Here is a 27440-nt window from a genome sequence, read left to right as displayed (position 1 = left end):
ACCGCCACTCCAGGACTTTAGAGTTTTCAGACCTTTGTAGCTGAGGAGTTTGAGATCCTCTCCAAAGTCTGGTCGGGCCGAGCAGCCGCCCTTCCACCCCCCCCCCCCGAAACCCTCACCCTTCATTTTCACCTCTTAGCTGCCCCCCCACCCAAAACCAACCATACGATTTCCCCCGAGCTCCCCTAATTCCCCCGCCCCCCCAGCGGCCCCCCCCCGCCATCGTCGTCCGCCCGCCGCCGCCCACCCCCCGTTTTCCGAGCTGGCGTGGCGACGCAAACTCACAAATATTTACTTCCTGTACATCAAGAGGAAAGGGGGCCCCCCTTTCGTGGAATGCGGCAACATGGGTGTGTTTGACCGCGGAGTTCAGATGCTGCTGACCACGGTGGGGGCCTTCGCCGCCTTCAGCCTGATGACCATCGCCGTGGGCACAGACTACTGGCTGTACTCTCGCGGCGTCTGCAAAACCAAGAGCACCAACGAGAACGAGACCAGCAAGAAGAACGAGGAGGTGATGACGCACTCGGGCCTCTGGAGGACCTGCTGCCTGGAAGGTGAGCCGGCGACGCACCGAGCCTTAACACACACATATATACATGCAGGGATGCACCAGCAGTGCCCCGCTCCGGCAGATCGATTCCTGCGTGCCCCCACACAGACACACACACACACAAACACACACACACACACACAATCCTGCAGTTGCACTCACATGCCTACACATATACTCACATGCCCACACTGTTCTCTATATACCCTGCATCAATTTCACACATGCAAACGCTCTCTCTCTCAAAGCTACACACACACACCTCTGCTCTTTCTATCTATCTATCTATCTATCTATCTATCTATCTATCTATCTATCTATCTATCTATCTATCTATCTTTCTATCTATCTATCTATCTATCTATCTATCTATCTATCTATCTATCTATCTATCTATCTATCTATCTATCTATTCACACTGCCTTGTGCAAACCTGTAACCTCTTTGGCGAGTCCTTTGTGTCTTAATTTCCAAAATGGTTCCCTTCATTTACGAATCGCAGCCTCCTTCTTTTCTTTCCATTTACTGAAGTGTAGGGAATTGTTGGTCTGTGAACACGGCCTCGTCCAGAGGGTGGATCTGGATGAAGCTTCCACCTCATGGTTGCTCCTCTGGTCCAGGGTCCAGGTCACGTTGGTCAGCTCGGGCCGTTGTAGAGGAGGTTGGTCTTGTAATCTTCCGTGGAGAAAGCAGATCAGGTCATTTTCTAACCTGAACCAAAAATAGTTCTTAGCCCTAAAAAACGGTTTGGAAAGAAAAGAGAACCAATCTGGATCTCAAACTATCTAGAACCTGGCTATAGCAGTACACACAGACACACATACACACTCTCATTGTGTAAGGACAGAACACACAAGTGCACACACACACACATAGTAACCACATGCCTATGTGATCCATCTTCTTGCTGAACCACACAGCAGCCTGCCCCAGATTCACAAGTCGATGTGCTAATGACATAGATTCAGTGCACGTGCAGGATTTCTCCGATCGTTCAGTTCTTCTTCTTCACAGATTGACACAATAACAACCTTTGTCGTCGCACAACTTTGCAACTTAACTTTTTCTCAAGTTTCCAGCTTTGTACTCTAATTGATGAGCGTACCTGTAGCTGCGTCCATCTTCACAGAAACCTCCAATTGTAGGACCGACGGCTCTAAAAGACGAGTGGTGAAGACTCTTTGTGTAGTTTGATGTGTAACAACCACCTGGGTACTACTCGTGATGATGTGACCGTGAACCGAATGATAGAGTTGTGTTCCTACAATATCAGAAGTGTTCAAACCCGGAGAGCAGGGTGAACTGGACAACAGAGACTGACCCTGTGATTGGTCGAGCTCGTGTGTTGAGCTCCACCACGGCTCCATCCCCTGATCTATGTTGCGCAGATCCTCGCTCCAAATGTGCAACATGGCCGCGTTGGGACGTTTTTAGATTGGTTTCTGGATAGTGTGATGAACGGCGTCCATCTCTGCTCAGCCTTTGGTGTTCTAAGCATGAAGCTGTGATTGTTATGATGATTGCACCGGCACCAAGCGTCCACGCTCTCCTAATAGTCCTGCATATTTCACCCGTCCAGCACATGCTCATCATGGAGCCTTGGAGGACGGCCTATTAAACTCTGACCCCCTCACCCCAAATGTAATCATCTGTGTGGGGGGTGCACGTGTTGACCGGCTCTCCGTCACACCGCTGCACTTTCAGCCTCCAGTCTCACTCCAGACCTGTTTCCTGGTGTTGGGTTCACGTCAGGTTGAACTGCTCCTGGAGGCCGAGTCCTCTCAGGTTCTTGAGGGCTGATGTTCTGCTGCTAACGGGGCAGAGGTCACAAGGTGAAGCTGACACTGCGACAGACAGACAGCAGTAAATCTCCAGGGACATCGGTGCGTTCACCAACCCTTCACTGCCCCAGAAAGAAAACACATTTTTTTCTCCCAGTACTAAATCTTGGCCTCCTTCCTTTTGCCTCATTACTTATTCTGCTACAGCAGCGAACTCAGTTTTTAATATACGACCACAGATTGAACCACACTGTATTGTGTTGTGCTTCTTCTCTGCAAAAATCTGCATAAAACTGTCCAACGTATTTTATCACTCACAGTTATTGAAGTCATTTTTTACTATCAATTCATTTTCCCAGTGATCCGAGTTGCTCACGTTTGATCTGTGCCGGGACTAAGTGGCTGAACGGAGCTTCTTCAGATCAGTACACCGTGGTTCCAGTATGTTGCAGGTGGCTGTTCCCTTTGAGAGAACCTGCTCTCCATCGGTTTTATGATTGATTTTAACGTTTTCGTCTCGAGCTTCGTCACGGCCCTTTGCCCCTCGATACATCTGGAGCCTATTGACCTTTTATGGGGTGAAAAGGTCACGGCTTGGGCTCTGGCCTCTGACGTGTTGCAAGTTCTTTTCCCCAAAGTTAAAGAACAGATCAGTATTGATTTGAGCAATATGGCAAAAATTATCGAGATCAAACTTCAGTTGATATTTACACAAGTCGTATTTCATTCATGTTTAAGGACGGAAGAGGAGAACTCTCGATAGACAGCAAAACATTTTACAAATCTAAGAACATTAAAACAAAAATGTGTATTTGTGTGTTATATCTTTTCCCTCCTATGCAATTTATATGAAATACATCGATATATATTTCCATTGATTAAATTTATATAAGTTAATAATTGGTGTTGTTTCACCGCCGGGCCAGATCCTGCTGCCTGGTTCAAACGCACCTCCCACCTTTAATCACCTGTGAGCAGCTCTGAATCCCCCAAAGTCTGATTCACGTGCAGATTATTGATTACTGAGGCAGTTCAGTGTATTATAACACGTACATAGGAACACAATAACAATGTGCACCAAAGCAAAACGAGTAAAAAGGAGAATCATGAATGTAAGTAAGGTTCCATGAATGTTGGATGAACCTCGGAGACGTTGGAGGAACAGATCAGAAGCTCCGCAGTGAGAAAACACTCTCAGCTACACGAGCCGTCACAGCCGTCCTAGAAGGTGGCGATCACCTCGGTGGGGCCGAGAGAAGAAGCCAGGGCGATAAGAGAAACATCTCTGTGCTCTGTGGTTTGAAAGCCTCAGTACAACTCAGACTTTAGAGAACAGAAGTGGAGCTTTAACTGATCAGTTACAAGGTGGTTGGAAAGCCAAAGCCAGTGTCGGTATCATAGGCTGTATATAAAGATGGTTGACGCGTCCCTGCTTCCTCCCAGTATCAAGAAATGAAACTCATATATCTCAGATAGGAACGCCGCCATCTTATGCATTTGGAGCAAAGAGTCTTGGTAGCCGTGTCTCAGCTGTCAATCATAAAGTTTTACAGTTTTTATAGCATAAAATGAGAATTAAAACCAAACTGACCGGGACCATCATCAGTCTCGACTTAAAATGAAAGAAACCCTATTAGAATTAGACTTTTTAGTTTTGTCCATGCGCCATTCATTAACATGGAGGAGGCGGGATGCCATCATGTCTTTCATCTTCATATACAGCCTGGGCCTGTATACATAACCTCTGCAAAGCGATGAAAAGGAGCCAGTTGCTGGATATCAGGCTCCTTCATCAAGTCTCAAGACTCAAGAAATCTTGATTTATATTTGAGGAAAGAAAATAAACAACCACAGAAATTGTTTATTTGGTTTGAGAGAACAGCGAACATCTGTTTTCACGTCGCTGCTTGTTCACGCTCTGCAGATCTGGCGCAGGTGAGATAAAAGCTCCTGTACCTGGGATCAGGTCATGTGACCATGTCATTTTAAAAAAACGAGGTCGTGGGAAAATAGTTCAACGACTCGGACTCTGGCTGGTTTTGGGTGTGAGGATAAAAAAGGCGTTTTGTCTTTTCAGTCCAAAAAAGAAACATCACATCTTGGCAGCAGGTTTCAAAATGATGTCAACTCACCAACACGTTTACCGACGTGAGCGCGGCCACGCCAACTCGCTCCATGTGATGTGCTCACCCCCCCCCCCCCCCCCCCCATGCTAAGTGGCTTTACTTTTCACACTCTCGGCTCGCTCGGCGTCCTTGGCACCGGAGATTTGAAACGGTTGAGAGCGGCGAGAGGAATCTGAGAGAGATCCAGCTCGTTCCCTGTGCTTCGCCCTCAGAGCTACAGTTGCTTTATAGCTGCGTGGTGCAGAGAACAGAGAGAGAGAGAGAGAGAGAGAGAGAGAGAGAGAGAGAGAGAGAGAGAGAGAGAGAGGAGTTGGGAGGTGTTGAGAAGGAGAAACAGAGGGAGGAATAAAAAAAAAGAACAAGAGAGAGGAAGAGCAGGCAGGCCTGGTTTGCTGTCACACCCCCTCAGGCTTCCTGTGCTATCTTTACCACACAGACCTACGTTCTATCTAACCTATCTCGCCCCGGCTTTTAACACAACACGTCACAGGGAATGTGTTTCTTTTTTAATGCTCGGGACGTGATGTGCGTTACCACTGTCATCACGGTGACATGTGAGCGTCACGGGAAGCGATCACACACGACACTCCCGTGTTGAGTTCGAGATTTGATCATGTTGCTGCTTCGTGCTGAGGCCTGTATACAAGTGTGTGTGTGTGTGTGTCTGTTTGTGTGTGTGTGAGGCCAGCTGTGTCAGAATTGGAGTGCATTACGCCGATGACATTAATTATGCTAATAGCCATCAGCTCCGTTAGCTTCGCCGCGCCGATCGTCAACAGAAGCTCTCTTCACGCCGCCGCTTTATCTAAAGCCGCAGCCAGTGATAGGCCGGGATAGAGAGTAACTAATTACATGGGATCAGATTACACAAGTAATCCGCTTACACAAAGAAATAAAAAAAGAAGAAAAGAAAGAAAGAAAGAAATAAAGAAAGAAAGAAAGAAAGAAAGAAAGAAAGAAAGAAGTCCACCTCTTTATCTGAAACTCCAGTTCTGAGTTCAGTGGACGAGGGAGTAATCTGATTCCATGGAGAATAGACAATTACATGTAGTCTGATCCCCCCCCCCCCCCCCCCCCAAAAAAAAAAAACACACACTCACACTTTATCTGAGGCTTCATTACTTCATGTGATGTGATGATTACAAGTGGATTTATTCAACATTTTGTGTGATCTGGGATCAGTTGGCTGCTAGGTGGGGTGAGGGGGGTGGGTGGGGGGGGGATGATGGTGAAAATACACAGACATAATTGAATTGATGATTTGAGATTTGTTACCTCAGGTTGCCGTAGTTTAATTAAAGCGTTTTGGAAGCAAACAAGGAGCTTCTGTCACGTCTCGGTCTCAGCGTCATGTTGCCCACCTTGTTCTTTTTTCTGACGTCTTCATTTTAAAATGTGTCTCTTTAATTGTCGGCCCATAAGTGGAAAATGTGAAAGTAATATTCTTTCCCTGGGTGCTAATTTTCTAAAAACTGTCCCGTTTCATGCGTCTCTTAACCGAGCAATTTTTTTAATGACAGCAAAGATTAAAGCCCCGGTCCCTTAATGAAGACGCTTAGAAGCAGCGTGATGGAGGAGTGGTGGATCAGGAAATAAGAGGCATTGTTCTGCCTCTGCACTGAAGCTGGCAAACAGTCGGCATCCAGCGGCGCTCTGTGGGCGGGCTGTTGTTGATACTGTAATAGAAGTGACTGACAGGTCACGGCAGCTGTCAAACCTCAGCCGTCAACGTGCCGCCGTCGCCCCCCCCCCCCCCCAGCTCCTGGAGCCCGAGCTCCACAAAGCAGCAGAAACCGATCTGGAAGTATTTATAGCTTCATAACTTATTTAAATGGAAATATATCGGCTTTATTCTCCTGGAGCATTTATGGTTTAGAGGCTGGTTGTTAGTCAACACATGAATCTGGTGATATTTGGTGTTTATAACGTTCAGTGATGAGAAAAGGTTCCTAATAATCACCTGAAACATTTTAAATCTGACTTTTATTTGATTCTTTTCTGATCTGTTCAGCGCTTTTACTTTTATGCCTCTGCCCTAACGTTGCTTTATATAAAGTTTTAAATGTTTCTTATTCTTTTGCTTTCTATTCCTCATTAGTACTTTGATCTATAAAGCATTTTGTAGCTGTGTTTTTAAAGTTTGATTCAATCCTATGCCTTTACTGTCCTTGCACGGTGTACAACTAAATGATTTGTCCCAGTGAGAGTACGCACTTTACAGTCTAATGCATAAATATAATAAAACGTAGGTTATTTAAACATGCTTGTATATTGCACATGACAAAATTGCACAGTTGGAAATCGGTGCACTTAAGTTCTCTTATAAATCAACTTTATCTAATAAATCAAGGTTAAAATCCACGTTCGGTTCTTCGCGTATCACGTTTTTATTTATCTTGCTGCTTGGTTCTGGGTAGTGTCACGTCAGAGTTTGGATCATATCAGTGAAATATAAATTATTCTGGATCAAACTGTGAAGTCCATCTGCAGAATGCACCTTTCCATGCAGGATGTATCTCAGGCAGAACAGAGGGAGTCCTGATGACCTGAGGTTCAAGCTGCTGCAAACAGAAACATTATTCATTAACCTCCAGGTTGAGATGTTTATTCACGATCGCACATTAACCTCTTCACGTTCAGTTCAGTGGCTTCAGGGTTAAACACGTATATATCCCATAAAGTGTCCGACAGCATCGTGGGCAGTTTATTCTGTGTTAACCTCAAACTGTTCGCTGAAGCATTACGATGTTTACACTGAGTGAAATATTCATGATCGTTGAGGCTTTGCTATTCCAGCAAATATATGAATAAACAATACACGAATAAATGAATGAGTGAAATAACTCATAGAGCACTTTATATAAACTCAATGTAGCTCAAAGCACAAAAACACATTTAAATCTCAAGATATGATATATACCAGCTGATACCGAGTACTGTTACTGCCTAATAAAATATTATAACAGCTTTATGCTAATAACCCTGCAGGGGGGTGATGTTAGTGTCACTGTTCTGGGGTCTGTCTCTGGTTTTAACCCTTTGAAAAACAAATACATACAGAGAATAAATCACGTAGAACTTCTTTCTTGACATTTTGAATCATTTTTGAAATCCTGCTCTTTAGGAGCGGCAACCAGGAAATGATTTCTGGAAAAATGGAATTCTCTATTCTCATAAAGACCATTTCTCCATTCCAGGAGTGGCTTCTTTCTTCGGAGGCCGCCATGTTTTTTTTTACAGTAGCCCAGACTGGACAAACTTAACCTTTTGGGTTTGTAATGACATCTGAGGCTATCACAGGTCCTCTTTCATGTTTGGAAGGTGGAGGGTGAGGTGAGGGGTTTTCAGCTGCAACTTGACACTTCACCACTAGATGTCACTACATTCTACACAGTGAACCTTTAATGATGTGGTGTCGGATGCGTTCTTGGTTTTGCGTACTTGCCAAAGTCACTGTCTCTTCACTTTGGAAGAGACAGTTTAGAAGCTGAGTGGTGCAGCATCATGTTCACGGAAAAAGACCCAAACGTAGAAAGGGTTCATGTTCATGCTCATTATGGGATACGCATCTGTGTCTCCTGACAATCGATGCAGCCATCACACACTCCCCCGTCCAGCAGCTCTGGAGTCTGCTCCAGTTGGACTCGCTCAGCGGGCCTGTCATCCAGGACGGATGGCCCTGTGTCGGTGGTCCAGCTGCGGAGGCTGGCTCCAGAGATCCGGCCTGTCGTGGACCTCCATGATGGATCTTGCCCCGGGACGGTCTCTCGATCCCGGGCACAGACCAGAGCTGCCCCGGGGGGGCGACGCCGTGACAGGTGGAGCTCAGCAGGCTTTAAATGCTGCTATTAATCTCCATCACGGCGGGTTTGAGAGTGAGCAAGGTGCATGTGACAGGAGATATGTTTCTGGCAATGAGGTGTGGGTGAGAGTGTGTGTGTGTGTGTGTGTGTGTGTGTGTTTGCACCATCGTTTGATTTCAAGAGCAGCAGTGGACCGATTTATTTTCAAAGTTTCCTGCTGAATATTGGAGATTAAACTTTGTTTTTTAATAACTTCATCGTCTTTTTAACTTTCAGTTCTGATCATCAGCTACCTGGCTTTTCAACTTCTTCTACTTTTGATTATTCATTTTGAAAGTGAGCAAGGAACTTCAAAATAAACAATTGATGGTTCTAATTTTAGATTTTGTGTTTACATTTGAGAAAATGGCGACTTCCATTTCGAGGGCCGACTGTAACGTGTTGTATCAAGAAACATCCGATCACATCATTCAGTGTCCTGGCCGTTAATTTAATTATTGAACATGTGATCTCACGTGTTTATCAGGTATGTTTTTATTACTCCAGGTGATTTATGATCATTTTCACCACGCTCCATCAGCAGGTGGGGTTGAACCCCGATGACCTTCTGCTCATTAACTAATTAATGCAGTCGTCCCGTCTGCGACCACACGACAGAACGGAACAAAGGAATCCAGCTCGGTGCCGGCAGCACGAGGCCGCCTGTCAGGCATCACAGCCTCTCAATCACACACACTGTGTACAAGCACTCACACACACACCACCTGGGACTGACACACACCAAGGGAGGGACATCAATCACACACAAACACACACAAACACACACACACACACAGATTTACATACAGAACGGACACATGAGCACACGTAGATACAGGTATAGACACACAAACAAACTGAGTTAACACACATCAGCTGTTTGTCACTGTTCTGTGTGTAAAATGATCCACAACCAAGTTCAGGTTAAAAATGTGTGAGATTGTTCTTTTATCAAACAGTTGTGCTTCCAGTCATCGGCCTCTTCACTGGGAAACAAAAACAGGGAATGGTACAGGCTAATGTTGGATTTAAATTCATTTGAGGGAAATTCTACTTTGATGCATAGATATTTAGATAATTTATATTTATTGTGTGTCCAGTTGTGTGTATTTTGTGTCCAGTAGTGTGTATGTTGTGCTGTAGTGTGGGTTGTGCTGTATTGTGTTGGTTCTGCTGTAGTGTGTTTTTGTTGTGATGAAGTGTGTGTGTTGTGGTGTAGTGTGTATGTTGTGCTGTAGTGTGTATGTTGTGCTGTAGTGTGTTGGTTGTGCTCTAGTGTGTGTGTTGTGCTGTAATGTGTATGTTGTGCTCTAGTGTGTTGGTTGTCCTCTACTGTGTGTGATGTGCTGTAGTGTGTTGGTTGTGCTCTAGTGTGTGTGTGTTGTGCTGTAGTGTGTTGGTTTTCCTCTAGTGTGTGGGTTTTGCTGTATTGTGTTGGTTCTGCTGTAGTGTGTTTGTGTTGTGATGAAGTGTGTGTGTTGTGGTGTAGTGTGTATGTTGTGCTGTAGTGTGTTGGTTCTGCTGTAGTGTGTTTGTGTTGTGATGAAGTGTGTGTGTTGTGGTGTGTGTGTTGTGCTCTAGTGTGTATGTTGTGCTGTAGTGTGTTGGTTGTGCTCTAGTGTGTGTCTGTTGTGCTGTAGTGTGTTGGTTTTCCTCGAGTGTGGGTTGTGCTGTATTGTGTTGGTTCTGCTATAGTGTGTTTGTGTTGTGATGAAGTGTGTGTGTTGTGGTGTAGTGTGTATGATGTGCTGTAGTGTGTTGGTTGTGCTCTAGTGTGTGTGTTGTGCTGTAATGTGTATGTTGTGCTCTAGTGTGTATGTTTTGCTGTAGTGTGTGTGTTGGGCTGTAGTGTGTTCTGTGCTTTAGTGTGTTTGTTATGCTCTAGTGTGTGTGTTTTGCTGTAATGTGTATGATTTGCTCTAGTGTGTATGTTCTGCTGTATTGTGTGTGTTGTGCTGTAGTGTTTGTTGTGTAGTAGTTGTATTGGTTATGCAGCAGGACAGAGCTGTTAGCTGTTAGCAGTCCCTGGTGTGACAGCAGCCAAGTGTACCAGAGCGGTGTCGTGTGTGTGCGTCTGTAGCGTCTGTAGCCCCCCCCCCCCCCCCCCCCCCCCCACAGTGAGTCTTACAAACACAGACCACCAGAGATGAACCAACACAGTCATAAATACAACTGTGATAAATACATTTTAGGCAGTTGTCTAAGTTGTCCCATCCTTCCACCAAGTTTCCTGGAAATCTGTTTGGTAGTTTTAATGTAATCCTGCCCACAAACAAACAAACAAACAAGCAAACAAGCAAACATACAAACAAACAAACAAGCAAACAAGCAAACAGACAAACAAACAAACAAACCGACAAACAAACGGACAGAGACGTGAACACCTCTCACCTGATTGGGGGAGTGAACCACATTTCTCTGTTGCCGGCGATGAAAACAAACAACAAACAACACCTGTTTTGGCAAAAAGTAGCTGTGAGTAGCAACATCAGAGGTTTGTTGTGTTGTGTGTTCAAACCGACACACAACGGAGGAAATGGTCCTCGACTGGGAAAAGGTTCAGATCTCACAGTTTGGAACGACAATAACAATACGTGCTGTGTTGTGTTTCACAGTCGAGTCCGGTGGTTTTACTGTAGTAACAGTATGTCACGTTCTTTGTTTTACAGTACAGTATGGTGTGTGTATGTGTGTGTGTGTGTGTGTGTGTGTGTGTGTGTGGCAGAGCTGTTGGCACCTCCACACAGTCTGTTTAACGCCTGGTGGGTGAGGTGCTGACAGGCCGACTGCTCCCTAATCCTACAGACACAGGGAATGACCATGAAGCTCACACACACACTCACACACACACACACACACACACACACACACACACACACACACACACACAGCTTTGTGAACTTAACTCACTTTTCTGATATACCTGAGGTGTGCAGACATCTAGAGATGAAGACCTACACACGATGTCATCACAGACACACACAGTGACCGATCTCAGAGTTTGTGTTGCGGTGACATATGGTCAAACTGATACAACGTTGTCATCAGTAAACTGCATGAGTCAGTTTGTGTGTGTGTGTGTGTGTGTGTGTGTGTGTGTGTCTGTGTTCCCAGCCTCACTTGTATGTATATGATACGTTTGCCCATTGATGATCTGGTATGAATTAGACAGGAAATAGACCTAAGCTCAGAGTTGTGTAGTCACAGACACACACACACACACACACACACAACACAAATAAATGTATGTGCAATGTATGTAAACATTCAAACATTATTTCTCTATAGAAATTAGACCAACTATTATTCAGCTATTACACTGAACACTGCATATCTCATTTTATCTCATTTAGCACTTTTACATTTTGTGTGTGTTAGTGTGTGCGTGTGTGTGTGTGTGTGTGGTGAACTATCCTTCCTCCATCCCTCATCAGTCAATAGTTTGAAAAGTTTACACTAAATAAATAAAAGTAGTATCAGGAAAAGCTTGATACTTATGAACGCCCTGAGCAGCAAGTTAAGTATATATCGATGTATATATCTATATTTATATAGATATATATATATATATATATCTATATATATCTATATAGATATATAGATATATACACTAACAATGTGTTGTAAATGCTTATAATGCCGACATAAAAAATGATAAAACATTAAATTGTAACCTACAGTTTCCAACAGCTGGACTCGACCAATGAAATTATCCTTTAGTCTCACACACATTAAGTCCTGAAGTTCACGGTTTGAATTGGAAGCTGTGTGTGTGTGTGTCTGTGTGTGTGTGTGTATGTGTGTGTCTGTGTGTGTGTGTCGTCTGGTCGGTGGCTGCGTGAGAGGTATCCAGATGTCACCCTGACACAAAGTGAGAGCCAATGAGGTGGCAGGTTATGACTCATCAGATTTTCATGGTCGGTGGAATGAGTTTACAGCGACGCGGCAGATGTGGCTCACGCACGTTAACGGTAGTGGTGCCACATTAAGCAGCCGATGATGAACCCTGGTGTCTGCGCTTTATGACTGGTGGTCCGCAGTAAATCCTCAGTGTGTTTATGTACTGGGTCGTGTGTGTCTGTGTGTGTGTCTGTCTATAGTTATGAGGCCAATTTTGGGTCAATACCACCATTGTGAGGACATTTTGGCTGGTTCCCACAAATTCAATGGGTTGTTTTAAGGTTAGAATTAGTGTTAGGCAAGTGTGTGTGTGTGTGTGTGTGGGTTACTGAAGTTGTGGGTGTAAAAAACTAAATCATTACATTGGAGGACATCTAGTAAGTTCTGGGTAAGGTGAGGTTTATGTAAGATCAAGTTAAAGTTAATGACATTTAAGGTTTATGTGAAGTTAAGTTACGGTTAAAGTGAAGGACGGGTTGGGTTCATGGAGACATAGAGGTCGTCCAAGGTGATGGAGACAACAGAGAGCCGGCTGCTGTTGTGTCTTTTTCCTGTTGAGTTGTGAGTCAATCAGTTACTGGAATGGAATGACTCCCTCCTTAGCTTTGAGTGTTTACCAGAAAAATGTCACATGTAGAAAGGAAATAGCGTCTGTTTGAGTCGTTTGGACTGGAAAAGCTTATTTGAGTGTAGTTGTATGTGTGTGGACATTGTGTGATGATTGTGTGTGTATGTGTCTGTGTGTGTTACACCTTGAAACATCTGTAAAACAGTGAAAATAGTTCTGTTTCTGATCCCTCTTGTGAGTCCTGCACTCTCTCACCAGTGCAATAGCTGCGTAATGGTGTAGAGAAATATGAAATATTCAAAAGCCAAGTTTTAAGAGGCTTTGATATTAGAATCCTGGTTATCTAGTTAGAAACTCCATCAGTTTGCTCACTCTGACACTTCCCAGATGTTTCACTCACAGCCTTGCAGATACATTTACCTTCTCACATGGAGCTAATCTCGAAAACTTTAATGAAAAGGACCAAACGAAGGAGTGTGATGAAGCACTGGATTATTATTACCTCATGTAAAAATGTGAAAAATATCCTTTGTCTCTCGCTGACAACCCCGTGTGTTGTTTAGAAACAGGCTCATGATGCAACACTGCCAGTTTGGCCTTTCGCCCCCCGTCGCCCCCCCGCAGTCGGAGCCATTAGGCCTTCAGATCGTCCTCCCTCTCTCATCCTTTGCTTTTTCCCCTGCGCTGTTTATTCTTTGCCGTCCACCTCTCAGCAGGGGAAAGCATCGGCGTTGGCTCTTTCACAGCGCAGAGGCCAAGTAGGTGGCGATCACTGTAATTAGCAGGTGAGTGTTTTCCTTGAATCAATCCGTTCATATCCTCCGGTTGCTGTGATGCTGCGGCGGCGGCGTGGAGCAGGAGCTGGTGCGTGAGGAGGAGGAGGAGGAGACGGAAGGGAAATTAGTTTTGGGATCTTATCTCAGACAAGTCTCTGCAACTCCTGAAACTTACTCTGAGGAAGAAGCAGGTCCAGAATGTAGGAGGAATAACGAAGAAACATGTGAAAGTTTTCAGTGATGAATTGGAGCGACGTGGAGTAGAGTAGCTGCACGGTGAAACCAGTTAATGAGACTTTCAACCAGTCATTGATCAAGAGCTGCTGCTAAATGACCCCAGTAAAACACTGTGGTTGTACTGGGCAGGCGCTGGTGTGTTGCTGTCTCCAGGTTTAATATTGATCTCTTCTCATTATTCTGTTTTGAGCAGAAGGGAAGGTTTTCCTCGTTCCCAGTCTCGAGGATCCGACGCTTCCGGCCGACTTCACCTTTCACCGGTTCCGTGTTTTGAGCGAGGACTGACTGACAGTTTTTATTTTGAGCAAACTAAAAATACCATATTTCCATCCAACACTTGGAAACGTCACATGTGATTAAATGTGAGGTTGTGTGTCTCTGTTGGGACGTGATGACAGACAGGTGACAAACACTACGGATTTAATCACATATTGACCCTTTGAACACACTAACATGAGTGTGTTCAAAGGGTCAATGTGTTGGTCCATAGGCGTCCATTTCACTTTTGATTGTTGGTTTGTTTAAAAGCAGGATTATGATAAAACTATTGAACTTGGTAGGAGGAGGGACCAAGAAAGAAATTATTACATTTTCGCACAAATTCGTAAAAAACGGGATCCAGAAAAACCTGAGCTCTAGATCTGTGAGTGTATGATATTTGTATCTAGCTCATTTAAATGTCTGGCAGCTTTCTGTTATTCTGATTTACTTTAATATTTTACCCCTTAGTTTTAAGTACGTTTTCCATTATTCAGAGTCTGACAATGGTTTTTGTTGATAATTTGTCATCACCCCGACAAAAAGCTTCAAAATCTAAAAGTATCTGTGGACTCAGTACATTTAAATGTGACTTTAGGAGCATTAAAAACCATACAAATGAATTAATACTCACAGGAGTATGTATCCCTGCAGTAGAATGTTGATTCTGGCAACATGAAGTCGACTTAAAAAGAGCATTTAAACATTTACATAGTGAAATCAAATACTTTCTATGTCTTCCTCATGTTTCTTTCAGGTTTTTACTGAAGAAATTCACATAATCGAGTGCTAATAATTAAGTTATTCTATACTGAAAGAGACAAAGGACGAATTACAGTGAATTAAACAAGAGTTCATTTACTTGCAATATTTTCAGGAACTCTTCAGAACACTTCTTTCCATTTAAAAACAACTTGATTTCTAGGATCTAAAGTGAAGAAATATTAAGTTTTTGTGGCTGTTAGACAACAGCCAATCATATTTGCTCATTTAGAATCTCACTCTCCATCTCACTCTCTCCTCTTCATGAAATGAACTCTATCACGTCGAGCTAGTGATCAAATAACTGATTACATCGAACTCAGGTGGAAAGGTTACTCGGAATATGATATGAAATATATAAAGTAATTCTTTAAGGAATAGTTATTTTGAGTGTATCCAGGTGCAATTTGTAATTTACCTTAAATATATATATTATATTTCATGAATAGGTTCAAACATGTTCACGTCTCAGCTTTCAAATGAGCTCAGTGTTTTTCCTCAGCTGCAGAAGAAGCTGATGATATGAAATGAGAATTATTCTGCTAACTATCCACTGGTGTTTTATCAGAAAGTGTTTCTGAAGTGGTACGTGGAACACAGCTTCAGGCCGAGCGTCTCGGTTTCAAGATATTTATGGATCTAAATAGTTTATGAACTTCAGGAGGGGCAAATATTTTTGTTTTTGTTTTCTAAGCACTTCTCTGCCCTGGGTTCCTTCCTGCTCCGTGGGAAACGCCCGGGCGTTCGTTGAATATTCACAGACGACGATGCTCGAAGAACGAGGGGAGGGAAGGAGATGGAAGAGGAAAAGGCAGAGGGAGGAAAAAGAGAAGGAAGGGATGAGGAGAAGAGGAGGCGGGGGAAGATGAAGGAGAAGGAAGAGAGGGGTGGATAGAGGTGATCCTAAAACTCTGCACCCATTGGCTTTTTTTTTTTCTTAAACGAGGGACCGGAGGCGAGAGAGCTGCAGCGAGGCGCTACTCAGAATACTGGATGCTCCTTCCTCCCCCCCCTCCACTCTCTCTCTCTCTATCTCTCTCTCTCTCTCTCTCTCTCTCCCTCTCCTTCTATTTCAATACCTCCCACATTCTCAAGGAATCAATAGTCACAAATTAATCATTCTACCCAAAGCAGAGAGAGAGAGAGAGAGAGAGAGAGATAGAGAGAGAGAGAGAGAGAGATGGTCTACATAAAGATAGCAGCGGAGCAGCAGCAGTTTGCATAATCACACCTTCAGAGCTTCGAGCCTGATGATGTGTTGTTCTTTGTTGTTTCACTTGTTTGGAGGATGAGTAATCATTGTTGTCATGGCGATTGTTGTGGCGCCCCCGTTGGATGCTCTCTCTCTCTCTCTCTCTCTCTCTCTCTCTCTCTCTATCTCAGGGAGGAAATATCTCTCGCCCGCTCCGGAAATCCACCTGTCGCAGATTTCTGAGATTTCACAGTTATTAAATCCAGATATTTTTGAATCTGTTTTATTTGTTTTGTTGTTCGCCTTCATCTTATTTCAGATTTGTATTCATATTTGTATTCTTTTTATTTCTTATACCTTATAAGCAGCTTGTTAGCTTAGCATAGTGTAAATACTGTAAACAACTTGAGTCGTTTTTGTACAAATTAAACAAATAGGATACACACATGCAAATGTACGAGTGAGGAGGCGAATAAAACAAAAAATACGCAGCACGGCTTCGAATGGAGTTCAACTCTGGTGACCTTTGACCTGTGATATTCACTTCTCATTCACGTATGTGAGGCCCTGAGAGGATCTGGTGAGTGGAGGAGGAGACAACGGGCGGTTTCCCCTGAGCAAACCAACCGGCTGCAGGTTGTAGGTCCCTGACATTTAGCCCGTGATCCAAAACTCTGCAGAGAAACCGAACATGTTTATTCCCCAGAATGTAAATCTGTTGCTTTATGGCTCAGGGAATAATGTGGGATCCACAAAGGGCAGATTTGTTATTTATCGATCGTCCATTTGAAAAAGTTCCACATGGAGAGCTGGTCCTTCTCTCTGTCTCCTCGTTCCGGTACAAGCCGGATCAACGTGTGTGTTTTGTTTATGTGCATTTTTGTGCTGACTCTCAGGAGCCGTTTCCGGGCTGATTATTCTATTGATTATTCAATCAATCTTTTAGTCTATAAAACGTCAAAAGTAATGACAAACGCCCATCACATGCTGGAGGAGCCCAAAGGTGATGTCTTGCTTACTTATTCTCACCAGCGCGTTAAAAGAACACGACTTCAAACATCTTTTATAGTGTTTAAAAGCAAGGATGGCTGCATGGAATAAAAGGTAATTTAGTTCACATCTGCTTTGCTTGAATCCCTTTTTCTAACTTTAAAGCTTAGTCCAAACCAAACGTTCAGGTGTGAAAGGCTCTAGTCCGGCCAAGAGGCAGGGTGAGAAAAATAACCTCATACTCATCTGGGACAGAGAACGGAGGGAGAAAGGAAACAGATGGAGGGAGAAACCGAGGAGACGGTGTAATGAAGAGAGAAGGGTGGAGAAGGAGGGAGCAGAGAGAAAGCAAAGGGAAGACAGGGACGGGAAGACATGTGCCAAACAACATCTGTGAAGAGGATGGAGGAGAGGACGTGGCTCTGGATGTGTGTACGGGGGAGGAAGCTTTTTACAAACAACATCTGCAATCAGAGCAACATCTGTAACCAGATGGAGGGAGGAGGCGAGGGGAGGAGAGGAGAGGAAGAGAGGAGAGGAGAGGAGCTGATGCTGTCGACACAGCGAGCCGGTTCAGAAACCCTGACACTGGAACCTAGATTCATGTTTCATGAGAACAGAAACATCAGCCGGTAGTGACCAGCACTTTCATCTTGTTTACTCCCGTGCTTATCGGGGGGGAAAATGGGCTTTTTTTGGGGAACATCATCCATCACCAGCACGGCGCACTGGTTTAACTGCTGGTCCCATCGATCACTATCTATGAGGTGGGTGTGAGCTGCCACCGGACACCAGGACCGAGATGCTCTTTGTTTGAGAGACGATAAAAGCTGAAGTGTGTTTTTCTGCTGAGTCCTGCAGGGCACGTAGAAGTGTTAGTGTTTGTTTACATTGTTGTCTTCTCACAATGACACAACACAACTATGAATGCATGTCAACTGAAAACGCAACAAGATTTTTAAACCTGAAATGCAACACAGGAGATGAGCAGGTCGAATCGAAAGCAAGCAGGCTTCGATTGGCTTCTTCAGCTATTGGTAAACTTTGTCTCTCGGCCACTTGGTGCCGGACAGGTACATAGACAGTCTGTTCAGGGCAGAGAGAGAGAGAGAGAGAGAGAGAGAGAGAGAGAGAGAGAGAGAGAGAGAGAGAGAGAGAGAACTGGATGGATGTGCACTTGCAGGTACAAACACACCTGCAGCTGAACCTAGGGTCTGACTGTCTGTATGGATGGTAAAAACTTTATGATGGATAGTGGATGTTTAGGTTGTTTTTCCTTTCTCTTGATGAGGGTTAAAGAAGAGGGTGTCTGCTCCTTCTTCAGCCCTATGAGTCAAATTGTGATTTGTGAATATATGAGCTATGCAAATAACATTTGATTGATTGATTGATTGATTGATTGATAGTGGGAGCGATCAAAGGGCAAATAACACTGCCAACGCTGCTGGAGACAGTGGAGCAAAACACAAGGTTAGGGATCCTTTATGTTAATGTTAAGTTCGGGGGTAAACAGTTTTGAGTTCATAATGAAACTGTAAAGTCAATAACAAATCTTTTCATCGACATCGAGTTAAAAATCATTTTTTGGTGACTCACAGTCGATTTCTTCCACAAAGAGTTTGTTTTTAAATTCTATGATTTATTTCTGAGAGAACTCATGTGTTCAAGTGTCGTCATGACCAGATTGTTCACATGCACTGGTGTTGTGTGTGTGTGTGTGATTTCCTGGTTCCCTTTGACATGTTAATGGAGAGTTTATAGGCCGCTCCACCATCACTGCTGGTTGCTATGGGCCTATATGAGCTTTTGCACAGTCGTTGCTATGCAGAGGGAGCGCGAGAGGGAGCGAGCGAGGAAGAGAGAGAGAGAGAGAGAGAGAGCCAGAGGCCCATGCAGTGGATGAGTCATTGCAACCCCCCCCCACCAACCTCCAGCCCTCCCTCCCCTCACACTCATATCCCCTGTTTTCCTTCCACTGACTCAATGGTACCTCACAGACACACACACACACATACACACACACACACACACACACACACACACACACGCACACACACTCGGGCAGATGCATGTGCATGAACACACACAGTAATAAACACACACAGAGCTCCTGGTGGTTTCTCTCCAGTCGTCCCAGTGGTAGCCAAACCTGTTAACATGTCTTCCCTGTGGATCACAGTTAATGGCTCATATTCATACACACACACACACACACACACACACACAAACACACACACACTAACCCATGTATGTGCACGCATACAACCAGGGTTGTGGATAACTGCACACACACACTCTTCATCTACATACATCATCAGTGCATGCACACACCTGCCCCCCCCCTCGGCCTGAACCAGCCCAGCTGAGGTGTTATTGGAGGGAAGCACTTAACCCCGTGGCTGCTGATTGAAGGTCTGTGGTTGAACTCTGCAGCTCTGAGGTGTGAACGCATGAAGCCCATGAGCAGACACACAACCACTCGTTGTCGCTGGTTGATTTGAATGAGCGTGGAGGACCAGAGGAGAACTGCAAAGACAAGAGGAGTTGAGAGAATGTGATTCTTTATCGGGGGAAATACACACAGAGAGTTTACTGACGGACGTTTAGTTCATTAAAATGTAACTTTCATCCTTTCTGATTTGTGGCCTCCCCTCTCATCGTTAGTTATTGATTTCAAAAAACTGTGCAGTGAAGGATGAAGCTGCATTTTCGCTGCTTCCGAGGAAGAAGACAAAATAATTCAGAGCCACGAATGTACACTGTGGAGCATCGTCTCCAAAACAACAGAGACTTCTCTACTATCTCGCCATGTTAGTAAAGTAAAATAGATATGTCTGTATCTATAACAACATTTTATGGATTCTTGTCCTGCCCCTCCACAAACCATCGAGGTCTTGAGTGATCCTGCTGAATGAGCCCAAACCTCCTCTAAAGGAACGTCTCCTGAAACTCTGCACAAGATATGAATTATTCCCTGGAAAATATGCGAAAATGTCAAATGTCATGTCAGGATTATCCCATCATGCAGTTTTAAAGAGAGTGGCAATAAAATGCCTGATTCCTGCTGACGGGGACGGAAACCCTAACCTTAAGTCCTGTGGAGCTGGAAGTGACCATCAGGGCAGAGAAGACCCAAAGGCCCCGAGTGAAGCCGAGTGATGGGATGAAAGGGTCTAGAAATAGTCTAGATGTTCATTCTTCCAAATTAAGATTATTATGATAAAACAAGGGGACACATTTACATCTGCGACTCAAACTCAAAATAATGAATATTCAGGATTTTATAAATGACGAGGACGGAAAATAAACAAGCAAGAACACAAGTGAAGATGATTTACTTATATGACTTTAGTAAATGTGACAGAAAAAGCAGATTTGAATGATGTTTGAATGTGGGGGAGAAAAAGGGGGGGGGGGGTGCAGTAAAGACGTAGTGAAGGATGGAGTGAGAGAAAGACAGAAACAGTGGAGGAGAAGACCAGTGGTGCTGCTCGTATCTTGGTTATTTATAGTTTTTAAATGTCCTGACTCTTTTTGCCTGAAATTCATGTCTGTCTCTCTCCTCCTCTCTCCCCCTCTAGCCTCTCTCACTCCATCCATCTCTGACTCCCCCCCCCCAAACGTCTCCATCTTTCGTCTCCCATCTGACTGCACTCTGCCCTCTCTCCATCTCCGTCGCTCTTTACATCCCCTCTCCCTCTTCTTCCCCTTCATCTCTCTGCTCTTCCATTAGATATTGGGTCAGTGCTCCCTGCTCAACCCCCCCCCCCCCCCCCCCCCCCCCCCCCCCCCCCGCCTCCTCCTCCTCCTCCTCCTCACTGACGCTGCTCACTGGTGTGGGTGCAGCTTCTTCTTTAGTAAAATTACGCAACCGGCCATCGCAGACACACTCGGGGGCACGGGGGTGTTGGGATGAGGAAACAGAGAGAGAGAGAGAGAGAGAGAGATAGAGAGAGAGAGAGAGAGAGAGAGAGAGAGAGAGAGATTCATTGCTCATTGACCCACTCTCGTCCTGGTCTCACATCAGTCAAATCTCAACCTTCGTGACCTGATGGCTGATTCTGACCCATTTTACACTTTCACTGGAGCATGGCTGAGTTTCAACCTGAAGTCTGACGTGAACACACTAAGACCACAAACGACTTCTCATTCAGATCAATGCAGAAACTACAATGGACATAACAGACTATTATAAATCATGTTAATGTTTCGTTTAACATTTTCCACATTTGTAAAACTCTACATTTGATGATCAGCTGTGTCAAACTTCCCTTTTTTAATTTCACTCTATGCAAAACTAAATGCACCTTTGTTCAATGAAACCCTTACACACATATAACTGCTCCGAATAAAGTATAAAAAAATGATGTTAAAGGATAAAGGAGACTCATTTGCTGCAGGACCATGAATCAGTGATCACAGCACATCGTCCCCCACTCACGTGTTTTGTGTATAAATGTGTATCGGGAACAGAGCCGGGTCAGACAATTACACAAACAACCACAGTGTCCCCCTTTCAGAGAAATCCCTCAGTGATCTATCCTAGATTTTAGTTTCACTGAAATGTTACTGTGATAAACTCCTTTGAGAGGGAGAGAGAGGGAAAGAGAGAGAGGGACAGAGAGAGAGAGAGTGAGAGACAGAGAGAGAGAGAGAGAGAGCGGTGGTGAGGAAGATGAAGAGGAGAACGACGGAGGTGGCAGGAAGGTGGGAGACGGAGACTGAGCTGGTTTCGTCCCAGTGAAGCTCATTGATGAACAAGGCGACAGATGTTTGGTTTGGTAAAACGACAGCCGGCTGCTAGAGGGAATGTGGAGCAGCTACCCGCCCTCGTTCTGCTCTTCTCCCAGAATCCTCTCTGCTCCGTCTGACAGGAGCTCGGGTTCTGACTCATGTCATTATTTTATATTATATAAATTATAGATTGAAGTGGAGTCAATTCTTCATCTTGAACGTCTTCAGCTCGGTCACCTGACATCTTCTGAGAATCATTCAAACCTGAGACGTCGTGTTTCTGAACTGGAGATTTTCCATCACGTGAAATACTTAGTTTGACGTGTTTTGCATCATTTATACAAACACACACACGACAACTTTATAATCTCCACTGGAATTTAAAACCAAAAAATGTATATAGCTCTTTTCTAGTCTTGATAACCACTCAAAGCTCTTTACAGTACAGTTTAACATTCACCCATTCACACACACATTCATACAGTGCATCTATTCACAGCACTTTGTTATTCTATAGGGGGGGGGGCATTCAGGGTTCAGCATCTTGCCCAAGGACACTTCGGCATGCAGATGGGTCAGACTGGGGATTGAACTGCCGACCTTCAGGTTGGAGAACGACCACTCTACCCCCTCAGCCACAGCCGCATGGATTGTTTTCTATCTAAGGAGTTTACGTTCCTCAGAGAAATCCTCCTGTTGGTCCCGTCTCAGGATGCATGGATCAATTTCACTGTTCCTCTTTTTGTGAGGTGACTTAGATCTTAATCTTGACCCTGATGGTTTTAGACATGTGGATTTAGATGTGTGGGTTTTGATGTTTGGTTTTAGATGTGTGGATTGAGACATGTGGATTTAGACGTGTGGATTTCAGACGTGTGGATTGAGACATGTGGATTTAGACGTGTGGATTTCAGACGTGTGGATTGAGACATGTGGATTTAGACGTGTGGATTTCAGACGTGTGGATTGAGACATGTGGATCCCTGTGTTCCTCTGCTGGGGGGAATGTGAGCAGAGATGAAGTGATTTGGACACAAAGTGTGAGCACCTGCTTACGGGACGCTCCTGTGTGGTGCCCTCCGCCGCTCCGCTAGTGTCCTGCCAAATTACAATTAACCAGCCATTAGCGTCTTTCTGTTTCGTGCCACATGACAACGTACCGCTCCATTTCCCTGTCGCACACAAACACACAACAAAGAACAGGATGCTTTTTTCAGGGGCAAACCGCAGCAGTTTTCATTTTGTGTCAACTCCAACTCCAACTAATTTTATGTGTGTCTGCACGTGTGCACGCCTGCTGATAGGAAAACTAATTGCTTACTCTAAATTGGTGAGAGCAAATAGGCTGAGAATCTAATTCTGCATTTATTACAATTATCGTTAATGGGTCTCTGCATCGTCGAATGTGTTCTGAAATGAATTGAGCTGCTGGGGTTCGTAGATTAAAATGAAATACAGCTCGCGATGAAGTCCAATAATTAAGTGAGTGCTGTTTCTTAAAGTAAAACACATCCTCTATTATCCAGAAATACATAAATCTGTCTCCGTGTTGAATTGATGTAGGACTTTGTGTTGTGAGACTTTTTTTTGGGGACTTCTTATGTGTTTTTGTTGTGGAATATAATTAAAACAGCAAACTAAAAGTCCAAACTCGTAAAAATACACAAACCACAGGAAGCAAAAAGTGAAACACGAGTTAAAAACACAAGAAACGAGAACAAACCAGGAAAAGAAAAACCAGGAAATGTACAGATGTAAACAGACGGAGAAGATAAAGACTGATCTCAGGTGCAGACAGTCTTAAAGGAGGGAAACCAGGAGGGAGGGAAACCGGATGAGGACGGGAATCAAAATCAGAAATGAAAGAAGCTTCAAAATAAAAACATTAATCAACTGTGCAAAGTGCAAAACAAATATAACAATCCAATTATTCAGATGCACGAAACCAAAGTCGTAAAACACAAGGAGAAATAAGACGAAGAAGAAAAAGTCCACGACAAAAACAAATCAGAAGTTTAAAACGTCATGTCAAGTCCTGACATGTTCCCAGTTACATCTGGATACAGCATTGATTTTATTATCAACACAATCAATAGTAAAGATAATTCAGCAAAAAGACACACAATGACAAAGGAGGGAAATTATGACAATTGTAATCAATTCCTGGACTAAATTGAATAAAATACAAAAGTAAATATATTCATAAAAATTTAGGTGAGAGTTCTTTTTCCACCCGGATATTTCCGATTATGAAAAACACACGTAATAAGTTAAACAGACAGAAGGAGCTACAGAAACACCAGGAAGTGATTGCAAATGGATGAAAGGAGCCAGAAGGGGGGGGGGGGGGGTAAATGCATATTGATAGAAGACACAAGTGGACGTCTTCAGTCACACGTCACACACCTTTGAGGTCTCTGACGTTCTTCACTCTGCAGCCGAGGGATTAGTTTAATGGCGTTCGAGCAAACAGACCCACGATCAGCATAAAGAATAAAGACACAACGGCAAATATTTGCATAACACACAGCTCTGGTTCAGAGGAGGGTGTTTGTACTTTACATTATCTACTGTCGTGACACACACACACACACACACACACACAGCTACACAAAGAGAGACTTTCTGCAGCGTCTCCCTGAGTGGGTCAGGATGTTAATACTTCATAAAAGGCTGCCTGCTAAACAGCCATTAAGTTCAGTCGCCACGCTGGCTCCTGATTGGTTTGTGACGGGGGTGGGGTCACCGGTGTCTCTCCTCATTGGTATAAATCATGTGCGGCGAGACGCTCCTCTCGCTGTGAGGGTAAGTGGATGATGGAGCCGCCCTGACCCCCGAGGTGCAGGTCGGCCTCGGAATAATAGTATGTGTTCCATGTTTAAGCATGATGTATAATTTAATAAGGCCAATTTGGAAGAGTGACACGTCATTAATACAACAGTGGAGGGAGGACGGAGGAGGGAGGGAAGGAGGGAGGGAGGGAGGGAGGGAGGGAAGGAGGGAGGGAGGGAGGGAGGTGAGAGTGGAGGAGTTTCTCAGGTGGGGATTCTGAGCAGCTACGTCCACTTGTGTGAATCTCTGTGAGTTCATGTCACTGTTAAATCAGAAATAATATTTAATACTAGAAACAGAATATGATTCACTTTGATCCGGACGGAGAACTCCTCTTTTGGTCCGAGGCTCCTTTAATGCTTCCCTGCCCAGACAATTAGGTGTGCTCTTTATTTTAATCCCAGGAAGGACTCAAGAGAGAAAGAGAGAGAGAGATTGGAGGAGTGGGGGGGGAGATTGGGAATCTGGTCCTGGGGGTTCACATGTAGCCAACATGTAGATAGAGCGCGATAGAGGAGCAAGCAGGAGACAGAGCGATGGAGGGAGACGGAGGGAGGGTTGTGTGTGAGACAGATAGCAGAGAGACGGACGGGGGAGACGCGAGTCCAGATTCCATGTGCTCGTGCTGCAGCGTGGGTGGGCATGTGCTGGAGGGAGCGAGGGAGAGAGTGGAAGTGATGGAGGAGGAGGAGGATGACGAGTGAGGAAGAGTTCTGAGTGTGTGAATGGACGCGTGTTGAGATAATGTGGGAGATTCACGTGCAGACGACCCTCACGCTAAACAATAAATTCAAATTGATACAAACACAGAGAAACAACAAAGAGGTTTTATTAAAGTTGATTCACCGGTGGAGCTTCTCCAACATCTAGACTCCATCTTGAATGTTTTATAACACTGGAGCTGCACGTATGTTGGACAGCTGAGGAAATAACAGGAGTCGTGTTTACATAGGACTGTTAAAGAATTGATCGTCTGAGTGGGAACGTTGATTCCAGTTTACTGGTTTGCATTTATCATTTAACGTGGACGGCAGACATGGAGTAAAACCCAGAGACACATCACAAACACTTCCTCTTGGATAAAGTGCACTGGTGTTTCTTCTTCTTTTGTTTCTCCTGCTCATAGTGTGACATAAGCAACTGATTAAATATTGTAAAAATGTTTGAAATCCAAGGGAAATAATCTTAATAAGGGCACCAGCTGTAATAGGAAGAAAAATATTTTAATAAAGCCAAAAAGTTTACTGTCACCTCTTCATATTTGTGTATTCACCTTTTTGTGGTCCAGTATCTGAGTCGTACAGAGAAACTCTGGAAGCAGCTCAGTCACTGCTCTTCAGCAAAAGATCACTGGGGCAGAGTTACCTGGGGATCAAACCACCGACTTCCTGGTTAGTGGACGACCCGCTCTATCTGACAGAGCAGTGCGAGCAAGACATCTGCTATAAACTCACACAATCCATATATGTTGCATCGTCTAAAGTTCATCCGTGCACCTTCCACTGATTCAACATACAGTTAATTGAAACCGCCCAGAACAAATAGACGTCTCCAACTTCCCTGACAAAACTCTTTTACCGATTCAGCTTCATTTAACTCGGCAGCGTTCCTCTTATTTGCACAACAAATACCTTCGATGAGTTAGTGAGACAAGAGGCGTTGTGTTTCCTCCTGAAAACATGCAGCGCTGTTGTTAATCCCCCCCCGCCTTCCAGAACTGAGCAGAGATCCGACTCACAGCTCTACACACAGTTCAGTTCACACTGGAATATAATGAAGTGATGAAAGCGTTCTGCAGCTTTGCTTCCCGTTAAAAATATCTTTTAATGTATCTATCAAAGTGTACCTGATAAAAAACACCCTGAGTGTTTACTGAGTTGTTATTAAAGATATGTAAATATGAAGCAGGCCTGTGGCAGAGTCCTGTCATGGTTTGATTTGTATTATTTCAGTGGATTTGGTGTAAAAATTGCTATTTTTCTGTGTGTGTGTGTGTGTGTGTGTGTGTTTGTGTGTGTTTGTGTGTGTGTGGGTGTGTGAGACTGACTGGGAGAGAGTGTCCGAGTGTGTGTGGGTGCATAACCGATGCCCATCTAAGAGCCGGGAACTAGTCTTTCGTCCTTCATACAGCAATTAACAAGGGCCCATTCAATTACAGTGGTTTGGGAGGGCAGACTATTACCACTGGAGCTGAACCAAGCACACACAGACACACACACACACACACACATTCCTATCAACAGTTGACTGTCACACTACTGTCATCATAGGCATGTACATAAAGATGATTGACAGCTTGATCGACACCTGCTGGCTGACTGCGGTACATGTCATAAGCCCCGCCTCCTCCATGTTAGCAGACATGGGCCAAACTTAAGAGTCAAAGTACACGTCTAATACATTTGTCAATTTGAATGTGTTATTTGTTGAGGGTGAAACATTAGTGTGCACAATGTTAATGTTTTGTTTCCTTCTTTGTCGACAGGTTCTTTTAAAGGCATGTGCAAGCAGATCGATCACTTCCCAGAGGATGCTGACTATGTGGCGGATGCTTCCGAGTACTTCCTACGTGAGTCCTTTCTGCCCTCATCCACCCATCCATCCATCCATCCATCCATCCATGAGTTTTTCTTTCCCTCCTGATCATTCTACTGTGTATATGGGCTACACCCTAATATAAAGTGTCAACCTTTATTGCATCTGTAAATCTGTTTTATGTAGATATCTTCTGAAAGTCCAGGTTTTCAAAGGGACAAAATACTTCAAACTAAATTCTAAACATAACATTTGGTTACAAGAATATATCAGCATCAACTCTACAAGTTTGACAACCTGCAGGACAAGAAGGGGAATGAAGGGAGGGGTTCGGAGGTAGAAGGAGAGGTAGAG

General features: G+C 44.2%; 1 protein-coding gene across 1 annotated transcript; it reads left to right on the top strand.

Annotated features, from left to right (window-relative positions):
- Positions 1 to 235: 235 nt before the first annotated feature.
- LOC133953485 (voltage-dependent calcium channel gamma-2 subunit-like) lies at positions 236 to 27283 on the top strand. The gene is made up of 3 exons (XM_062387409.1): positions 236 to 557; positions 27037 to 27120; positions 27273 to 27283. The coding sequence occupies exons 1-3, from the start codon at positions 347 to 349 to the stop codon at positions 27281 to 27283; spliced, it is 306 nt and encodes a 101-aa protein (XP_062243393.1). The 5' UTR covers positions 236 to 346.
- Positions 27284 to 27440: the final 157 nt, after the last annotated feature.

Source organism: Platichthys flesus, chromosome 5, assembly GCF_949316205.1.
Source record: "Platichthys flesus chromosome 5, fPlaFle2.1, whole genome shotgun sequence".
Classification (NCBI taxonomy): Eukaryota; Metazoa; Chordata; class Actinopteri; order Pleuronectiformes; family Pleuronectidae; genus Platichthys; species Platichthys flesus.
Note: the sequence above shows the minus strand (reverse complement) of the source record. Positions and strands in the feature narration are given on the sequence as shown.